This window comes from Phalaenopsis equestris, unplaced genomic scaffold, assembly GCF_001263595.1.
Source record: "Phalaenopsis equestris unplaced genomic scaffold, ASM126359v1 Scaffold199601, whole genome shotgun sequence".
Taxonomy (NCBI): Eukaryota; Viridiplantae; Streptophyta; class Magnoliopsida; order Asparagales; family Orchidaceae; genus Phalaenopsis; species Phalaenopsis equestris.
In genome coordinates this window covers 194,641-205,323 of record NW_018219465.1, presented here as the reverse complement: position 1 = coordinate 205,323, position 10,683 = coordinate 194,641, and the positions used below count along the sequence as shown (strand labels likewise).

Sequence of the window (10,683 nt, the reverse complement as noted above, 5' to 3'; positions counted from 1 at the left end):
AAGAGCGGATAAGGAAATGCCCTTATCGTGGCTATGCATACGACCCATGGTTGTAGTAGTAGCAACAACATACGTAGGTTACAATGGCGAAGGTTGCTGCTGGCGGCCTTACCTGCATTCCTCACAACAAAGCCCAACACATACAAAACAACACACGCAGAACCAAACAAATGAAAATACATAAAGGTAGAAAAAAAAGAACCAAAAAGCCACCAAAGGGCGCAAAAGTGCAAGAGACGTCCTACTTTAGTTCTTCCTCTGCCTCTAGTCCTCGGAAGTGAGCCGGCTAAGAAATTAGTAAGGTGAATATCATTGTCTGGAGTAACCAAAGTATCGTCCATCAGATTCCTGAGCTCAAGTAGGTCTTCATTCTTTTTCTTCCTCCTAGACCTGTAGACCTGTCATTCCTCATCCGATGATTGACTCATCAGATCAGTAGATTCCAAAGTTGGTCAGACAGGTGTGGGTTGTTGCACATCATGATCTCTATGAGCTTGAGTGACATTAACAACTTGCACGAGCTGATGTGGTGGTAGCTAAACAATAGAAGTATTGCCACCTGTAATATCTGTGATAAGTTCAAGGAAAGGCGGGGTATGAAGAATCTCTCTCTTTCCCACGATGGGAGGTTTCAAAGACAGGGGAGCTACAACATCGCGTCACCCACGATAAAATGTTCGGCTGAATGATTGTTATATTACCTACGAGAATAGTGACCTCTTCATAGGTATATTTTTGATGATCAATAGTGTTAATAACATTGAGCTGATCAAGATGGGATGAATTCACTGCCTCTGGCGGAGCACTGTGCTATTTGATCTGAAATGGGGGTGTAGATGGTGGCATTGAGAACTGGTGGCCAAACATACAACAATTCGAACAATATGAAGAAAAAGGCTCAATCCCTACCTTTTGTCAATATCCATGGTGTTGTGTGTCCAACCAAATTTCCTCATAAGCGGATGAATTGATGTCTCTTTCAACAAGTACTCTGGCTTTAGATGGACGAGAAAGGTTAAAAGTAGGAATGTCCATTTTGAGTGGCTTACCATAAGCTCAGGCAATAGAGTACAACACTTTTTGAGTAAAGTAATGAAATTTCAGATTAGGGAAACGAATTCAAACTAGAAAGATTGGTAGTTCCGTCTGTCAGTCAAAATCCACATACCACTTCAGAATCTTCATTGCTTTCTTATTAATCCAGATCATCCTTCTAGCAAATAAAGACATGTAATCCTCTTCATTCTTTAGTTGTATAAGAATGTGACGTCCGTTAAATAGTCCAATTTTTCCCAACAAGGTGTTTAAGCTCAAATTCACTACAAATCAACTCCATTTTAGGATGACCACGCAGAAATTTTCCGACCAAATTCAGTCGATAGAAAGAAGTTAGTTGAACATTCAACTTCAGTAAAAAAGATGACAAACTTCTCATTCTTCCTACTAGGTTTTTTGATGTCCTCTGCTCACTCAAACAAAGGAGTGAAAGAGCATGATTTAGGTGTACCGAAGGCGTAGACACTCGCAAGGGCAGCAACATACGATCTGTCCGAAGCCATCCACAATAAATGGAGGAGCGGCCTTAAAAGCAGTGAAGACAGCAAAGGAGAGAGCAACCTCCGAAACCAGAAATGGGAGTAGGAATGAAAACCGAAAGCCCCTGCAACAGCTCGAGCCCGAGGACCAACCTGCTCAAACTGCGGTTTCGGATTGCGTAGAAAGCTGGAAGGCTCAGTGACCAGTACCGAGCGCGACAACTGAGCCTGACGCAGCGGACAACGCACGAGCTTCACCGCACGAGCGAAGACAGACGACGCACTAGCAGCAGACGACACACTTTGACAGCGGCGACAACAGCGAAAACGACGGAAATGCGAAAGTGAAAGAGTAGAACTTGAGCGACGAAGAGCTGTAGTGGAGTAATAACCAGGGATCGCCATGTCGAAATCCTAACAGAGCGCGAGCGCCATATATATATGAAGTTCGCTTCCAAAGATGACGGAGATAAGAAAAGATAATGAAATTAAGCATCATTGTAGTCCATGATTAGAACCCAATAACTTTATGTTTAAAAAAATGAAGCATTCAAATACATACATATATATATATATATATATATTACAAAAAAGTTGTACGAGAAAGCCCAAAAGATGCACCCTGCTTATACGATACAAGTACAGTAATACCCCAACAAAAAGATACAGATAAACTCAATAAAAAGTAAAACAAATTTAAAACATACAGAAAAACGTAGGTATGGACGAGCCAGTTTAGCCCTTCGCAAAGGAAAACTATTGTTGGGTTTAGGAGCGGAGCCAGATAACAAACTTTAAAGAGTCGTGTCATTGTCAGGAGTAACCAGAGTATCTATCATCCACAGTAACTAAAGTATCATCCACTAAGTTTCCAAGTTGGAGTGTGCCCCCAGCCTTCTTCCGCCGGGATGATTCTTCATCTAAAGACTGATCTAAAGACTGACTCATGTGATTCTCGATCTGATTTGATGTTAGAACCACAGTAGAAGGAAAAACAGTCGTTGCCACCGCAATAGGTTCCAGTGTATGTGAACTGTGAAGTGTTATCTCTACACTTGATGCTTCCTGAATAGGAGCTGCGGGACTATCCTGATTTTCGGTTCGAACATTATCGTTGTAGTATGATCAGAAGAAGGGATCCCAGGGGTAGATACCAACTTCTGTCTTGTGGTGATTCCCTCCTCAGGCTGGTTGTCATCAGGTTTGCTGGGAGCGCGTTCAGGCACATGAGGTGCACTAATAGTGTATTCCTACTTTTGACTATTGGTTCTCAACTGTGAGCGCAATTTGAAACATTTCTCCTGCGAGTGTCCAAACATCTTGCAGTGCTTGCAGTAGTAAGGTTTTTGTTCCGTAGTAATTTTTTGTCAATAACCACTGTGAGCAGATCCAAGCCAGATTTATTCTAAATCTGGTAGTGTAATATCTCTTTCAATCAAAATTTTTGCAATAGAGGACCTTGAGAAATGAACTGTATGTAAGTCTACCTGCAAAGGTTTTTCAAGGATAGTCCCAATTGCATATAAGATAGGTAAGTCAAAGAATTAAAGCTTCAGTTCAGGTAATAAGAGCCAAATAGGTGCAATTGGGGGTTCTTGACTAGGATAAAAATTAGGAGACCATTTGAACAATTTCATATATTTGCCCTCGATTGTGATGAATTTCTTTGAGAAAACCTCGTGTAATCTTTTTTCTATGCTCAGCTGTATCATAGCATGTCTTCCGTCAAAATGACCCACCTGTCAATCCCCAGCCAGTTTGAAATCTTTAAAAACTTTCTTGATGATCTCCATCTTAGGTAACCTAATTGGAACTTTCCAACTAGTGTAAATTTGTATTTTCCTGCACGAGTTAAAATTTCAGCGTCAAAGAAGAATATTGTTGGTTTTCCTGCCTTTTTCTCTATCTTTTTTATGAGATTGTAATTTTCATTTCCAGCAACAGAATCATGGTACATATGTGGGAATACCGAACTATCTGCGATGCGGAAAGGGGAGCTGTGTTTGTGGACCACCATAGCATAGGAGGGTTTGGCGGGATTATTACTGGCGACGGCTGCAGCGTAGGAAAATCTTGAGGCCATTAGAGTGCTTTACACAAACACTGCAGCAATATGATGCAATTTGTGCGCGAGCAGTCGAGCAGATTGAGCAATTTGGTGTAGATAATTGTCATAAAGAGTTTCAAAAAGTTTTGAAGTGATTTTGAATTGATTTAAAGGCTCAATTTGAAGGATTTTGGGCACCTGGTCAATTTGGGGATCTTGGGTTAGACTTGGGTTTAGGTTAGGCTAGAGTTGGGCTAAAAGTCCAAATTGAGGGCTCAAAATGGTCTAAGTGGATGTTATGAAGAGTTCTCAAAATTAAGTGGGTGTCAATTTTGGGGTTTGGACATTCATTTTGGTGACATTTGGAGACATGACATAATTGGGGGTTTTGGTCCAAGTTGATTTTGGGTAAAACTGAGGCTTGAACAAGGCCAATTGAGGATTTGATTTGATGTGTGGAAATGTTTCAAATAGTTTATGATGAACAATTGGGGCAATTAGATAGATTTTGGGGTTTAATTGAGTGAGATTTTGATTTTGGGTAAAATTGGGGCTTATTGATTTGGGTTGAAATTGGACTCAAATGTGGGTCAATTGAACTTGTATTTATTTGAATTGAGTTTGGTCATGATGAATTTGAGTTTAAAATTGAAATTGGGAGAAATCGGGATCAAATTGATGGACATTTGGGGTGAATTAGGGTAATGGGGTCTTTAAGGGCAATTTAGGGCTTTTGGTCAAAACGGGTCAGATTGGTCAAATTGAGTTTAATTGAAGAGTCTAAATTGGTTTTGGGAACATTCGAAATGATTTTGAAGGTTTTGGGAAAGTTTGGGCCACCAAGAGTTTTTATAGTTTTCGCAAATTTGGGGGTATTTTGGTAATTTTGGCAATTTGGTTGGTTTCAAATATTTTGAGATGATCTTTGAACAAATTTGGGTATTTTGGGTGAAATATGGAATTTTAGTCAAATTTATGGTTTGATGGTGTTTTGGTAAATTGGGTAGGTTTAAGGGGCAAAATGCTAATTTAGGTATTTGGGTGAAATTGAGGTGTCAACCACGCTATTTGAGCTATGGACCAATGGAATCCTCATTTAGGTCCTCTAGGTATTGATCTTATCTAAACCCTAGCCTAGGGCTAGTGGGTCTAGGGGACCATCTACACGAGTCTCCCAAAAGATCAAGGGATCAATGTCAACAAGTTTAGGTTTAGGATTGTGAGGGGTGTTTTGTGAATGAGTGACAATGTGTGCATTAACTCAACACCAACACCCAGAGTCAACCCTAAGGCCAAGCAATTCTATGGGAACTCCCCCTGAGCTCCCCCATATTAGCCCCACCTACTAGGTATCTAAACCCTAGCGTAGGGCCTGAAACTTCAAGTTGAGCAAAAAAGATCTACACGAGTCTCCCAAAAGATCAAGGGATCAATGTCAACAAGTTTAGGTTTAGGATTGTGAGGGGTGTTTTGTGAATGAGTGACAATGTGTGCATTAACTCAACACCAACACCCAGAGTCAACCTTAAGGCCAAGCAATCCTATGGGGACTCCCCCTGAGCTCCCCCATATTAGCCCCACCTACTAGGTGCTAGAGGTTAGGACCAATATATGAAACTTCAAGTTGAGCAAATAAGAGTTTAAAATTTCTAATGGTGAGGGTTCCTTTTCTAATTCTCTAGAAATAGTCAACAGAAAAATCTTATGGCTAGAAATAGTCAACAGGAAAGTCCTATTACTAGACCCTAGGCTACTAAAGAGGAGAAAACTAGACCTCAGCTAAAAATGAGGTCAACAATGATTCATACATGTTATGCTATACTATGATATATTACATGAATTTATTTATGATTCATACATGTATATGAAATATCCATGGATAAATGCTACAAATATTATATTATAAGAAATTTCATGAGAAATGTATGGGCAAACTATTACATGCAGGGATATATTCCCAACTTCTAATATTTATACGAGAACGAAACACTGGAAACCGTTGGAAATAAACGACGACAGAATGTTAGGGAACCACGGGTATCAGAGCGGTTGTCGATAACTGCTATGTTGGAGGAGTCTAATTTTTATCGATAGTTTGTATGGCATGTGGGACAGGGTGACGACCCATGATGAAAGAACAAGAAAATATTTGAACTTTATACATTACACAAATGACACTATTATGATATGACCTTTATGAAATAAATAAACATATTTCATGCTTACGACCTGCTTGTTACACTATAGTTAATTTTTATATTATATGTGTCTGCTCTCTTTTCATGTTTTCTATTATGCCAACAAGTTATGATTGTGTTTAGACTTGTACAGCTTCATTTGAGTATGCACGTTACTTTTTTTCTATGCTTAAAATCTTATTTTAGCCCTGATTATTTTGTTGAGCAAGTTTTGCTCACTATACATTATTGCTTTCAGGTAGGGGCAACAAGCACTGGGGAGACTAGCCGGGTGTGACTTGTACTATTTTTTTGCTAAATTAGGAAAATTACTCTTCTATAGGTTTCATTTGATTTCTAGTTTGACGTTGATATATTTAAAAATTCTAGCAAATTGTAGATAAATATCTATAATTAATTTATGAATACAAGTTGACTTTTATTATACTACACATGATTCTATGCTATTTTATGATTCAGATGATTATGCATATGATATTGATTGCTTGGAAGTATTCATTATATTATGATTCATGTTTATTAGATATGAAATACCTGATTGTAAGAATTATACTTTATGAAATGTCTAATGAATATTACTACAGGTAACATGCTTTAAAAATGTCACAATAAATGTTAAGGGATAGACAATTACATGAATGTTTACAAGTACATTATGTAGGATTGTATTTCAAACTCCTAATATTAATACAGGAATGCAACTCTGGAAATCGTTGCAATTAGGAGGTAACAAAATATTAGGGAACCGTGAGTATCAGGAGAGTTGTCGATAACTGCTATGTTGGGGGAAGTTCAACCTTAATCGACAGTTCATACAGCCTTTGGGGCAGGTTGATGACAAAAAATGAAAGAACATGGAAATAGTTGAACCCTGTACATTAAATAAGTGATATTATTATGATATGACCTTTATGAAACGACTGACATGCTTGTACTTATGATTTCATGTTAACGATCTGCATGTTACACTGCAATTAATTTTTATATTACTTGTATATGTTCTCTTTTCACGATTTCTATTATGCGTCATGTTATGATTGCAGGTAGACATGTATAATTTCAATTGAACATACAAGTTACTTTCTTTCGATATTTAAAATCTTATTTTAACCCTGATTATTTTGTTGAGCTAGTTTTGCTTACTCTATGTTGTTGCCTTCAAGGTAGGGGCAACGAGCACTGAGCAGAATAGCCAGATGACTTGTACAGCTTTTTATTCCATAGTTAGGAGCCTGTATAATCTTTTTGAGTATGTACTTATTTATTGAATTTAACAGCTCCGTATACGTATGTTTTGATGATATAATTTTCATGCTTCTATAAATATGAACGAACATTGACTACAATGTATCATGTAGTTGCGGCGATTCAGTCAGACTAATTCATCATCCACTGAGTCCTGATTATAGAATCAGAATGAGTGCTAGTGAGAATTAGTCTAACCAAATTGCAAGCCTCTGTCGCACCATGATTGACCATTAAAGAGGGGTTAGTTGGGGTGTGAGATGTAGTCCTTGAAATATATATTAGTTATCATTTAATTTTTAATTATTTTCTATTTAGATGAAATCAATTTGGATAGATTCAATAATTATCTTCAATTAACTATTCGTTTATAACTAATATTATATCTTCGAGCCAAACTAAACATTACAATCATGAAAAATACCCAATAATTTGATCTCTTCTAAAATTTGGTAATGGTCCACCATCAATTCTATTAGGTTTAAAAAAACCATTTTGGAGAAATAATCAATGCCTTAAAGGAGGAATTTAAGTATTCAACAATCAAAATAAAAAAAAATTCTGACAATCTTCAAGCAAACAATATAAATATTAATGTTTTATTCAATAGCATGAATTAAAAGAAGCTAAGCTTCATTTATTTATGACAATTTGGCCAGTTTTGCTAAAGGAGTTGGTTGGGTTGTTATTGGCTCAATCGGATTGAATTGGTTGTGTTAGACCATTAAAAATTTTGATTGGGTTGTAAAGGTTTTAAGTTTTTGAATGGGTTGTGGTTTTGGATTTTGTGGATTAGATGGATTTTAAGATGATGAGGAAATGGTCTATAAATTTGAAGATGAACAGCTAATAGTATACTTGCAAAAAGAGTCTTGTAAAGAATTTGAATTAGAATTTGAGTGGAATGATGTGAAGGAAGACGTGTGGAGGAGAGAGAACGGAACGAAGTTTATAATAGAAGAATGAAATTGAGTAGAGTAATTCACAGTGATGTGCTCTACAAGAAAAAAAATTAGAGTTATTCACATATGCAAATAAAATGCAAGCAGAAAGGGGTGACTGAGAATACTGAAGCACAAGCCATATACCATTGACAGCTTACGCCTTGATGTAAACAAAGGATTCCATATGCCACATGGGCTTTGGAATATTTGATGAAGAAAACCACAGAAATTGACTTCGAACATAGTGGAAAGATAAAATATCTGAATACAGTCTAAGGTTTCTGATTAGATTTCTAGTATTCAAACTAGGAAGGAGCCATAATGCAGATAAAACGTTAAAAAACAAGAAATTTGCAGTAAATAATATAATAATATGTTTTATTCAAATCAAGAGAAATTACGCTAAGCCACATTACAAAATATAAATGTAATCCTAGATAACAAATTACATAACAATCAGTAATTAAAAAAATAATAATAATAATAAAGAAAAGTACAAATGACAGAGAAAAAAACAATAACATAAACACGGCACATCAACTTGACACTGCAATCATGACATACAACTGATAATTTGACGTGAAGAAAAAAAAGTTAATGGTCTGCCATCACTATGCCCATCTTGGTATCTACCTACATTTACTATGTCATGAAATACTCCTTAGCTCAAAATGATGGAATATGTTCCATAACCTCTTTTTTCACTTAATTTATCTTCCATAGGAATGCATTAAAAATATGTGCAAATAATTAAAATTGCACAAAAGCTACTTCCAGAATCCTCTAATTTACTCTCTAGGCAAAACTATTACAGCTCTTACATATGACGCTAAAAAACCTGTTTGCGCCTCCAACCAAAACTGGATCAAGGATTTCCATCTCCATTCCAGGGAGTTGTTTTTTCTGGTGGAGACTTACGATGCCATACCCACCCCTGTATGGTTTGCTCGGAGGGGGCTCACGGACAACTTGGATTGCCCAAGGGGCTGCAGCGAACCTGAAACCAGCGAACCATAATACTACTAATTGTCCTTTTTTTAGGATAAAGGGATATAATGGCAAATTGGGGCATCAATGTCCCAACATTCCAGAACTTCAATGATGCAATCGACAAACTTTTTACGACGACGAAGAGCAGGACTCCACAGGCCAGATGGTACTGCTACATTATCCATTATTGTTGGAAGGCTCACAACGCCAAGATTCACAACCAAGAACATAGCACGCTGACCATTATTGTAGCGAACATTCTCGAGGCACTTACTACGACACTACTTTTTCCTTTTCGGGAGTAATTGGATGCTGGCCGACCCATCGGGTTGGTTCCCCCTACCTTTTTCTTGCATCCTCCCCCTCCTGGATGGCTCAAAGTGAACATTGATGTTGCACTATTTCCTTCTAGTGTGGCCGGTACCGGCGTCATTGTTTGGGTTGAGAGGAGAGTTGAGGTTATTGCTAAAGGGCATCTTTTTAAGCATTGGAACAGCGCTCAAGTAGAACTTCAAGTCATCAAATCTTTCTAAAATATTTGTCAACCATGGGTTCTTGAGTGCTAAGGCATCGTCATGGAGGGCGAGAATGCTAATATCATGCACTCCTTGAGATCTACAAAGCAAGAAGCTTGGGGCAAACAATTATAGAAAGCACCTGATTTTGCATTTCTCTTACCTTTCAAGCAAGTTTTGTTTTTCCATATACCACGCGACTGTAATAGGGCCGCCCATTTTTGTGTCAAGTGTGCCATTAGTGGTTCTTTTGTTTTAATGCATGTAGATGACAATACAGAGCTTTCTACCAAACTTGTAGATGACAAGTCTCTTCTTTGTACACTATATATGCATACACGCTTAGTTTTTGTACCTTTTTGATATACTAATGCAAATGTGTATTTTCACAAAAAATGCTCATAACAATATTTGTTTTACTTGAAAAAAACATTTTGTATAAGAAAGTTTAACTAGTTAAAAAATTAAAAAAAATCATGCCAAATAAGTTTCATTAAAAAAGACCAGAAATCGGCCAAGAGTAGGGAAATTAAGTGAGTTTGACCTCTCCAACACGGCCCATTGCTTGCGAGTCAGAAGAAATGATACTAATGGCTCCCATGTCATGCAAAATGTCTTCTGCCGCAATTGTTTCTGCTCGTATACGTGATTCAGCAAACGCTACATCTTCAGGAATGTCCTTATCCAGGTGATGGCAAACCAACTGCTTTGTATGTCTTGAACTTAGATGTCAACTTCAAATTAGTATCAATAAAGTAAAAGCTCTGAACATATTTTACCAGCATATCAAGGTGCTCGTCTACTGTATTTCTGGTAAAAGGTCTGGTTGGATTTGTTGACGAAGGCAAAACATTTTTTACACCACATACTTTAATGATATCTGGAGCATGACCACCGCCAGCACCTTCACTAATGTATCAAAAAAATAAGCTAAGCAGCAAATATGAACACAATATGAGAAACAAACTAATTGATGAAGATACTGTTCATACATTCCATAAGTAATTCCAGGTACGCTTCACTTTATTTATGGTTTTCATAGCTCATAAGGTCATTTAAGCATATAATAGAACAGTAACACCGAACTAGTAGATCAATAAATACACATGAAACTTCAGCAAGTTGATTATTATGGTTTAGCCAAAATACACTAGTAATAAAAAAAACTAAAATACAAATCCATGTTATCAAGTGTAATTTCTAGTGATG

At 37.2% G+C, this 10,683-nt stretch overlaps 1 protein-coding gene and 1 pseudogene across 1 annotated transcript in view; both read right to left on the bottom strand.

Moving 5' to 3' along the window:
* Nucleotides 1-48, bottom strand: part of LOC110035750 — a 595-nt pseudogene extending 547 nt beyond the window's left edge.
* The window catches only part of LOC110035751 (urease-like), a 160,141-nt gene that overhangs the window by 34,051 nt on the left and 115,407 nt on the right, over nucleotides 1-10,683 (bottom strand). The window contains exons 17-18 of the mRNA XM_020740035.1: nucleotides 10,254-10,383; nucleotides 10,019-10,177 (exon numbers count right to left, since the gene is read on the bottom strand). Of these exons, the coding sequence (XP_020595694.1) occupies nucleotides 10,019-10,177; nucleotides 10,254-10,383 (289 nt within the window). The remainder of the gene's footprint in view (nucleotides 1-10,018; nucleotides 10,178-10,253; nucleotides 10,384-10,683) is intronic.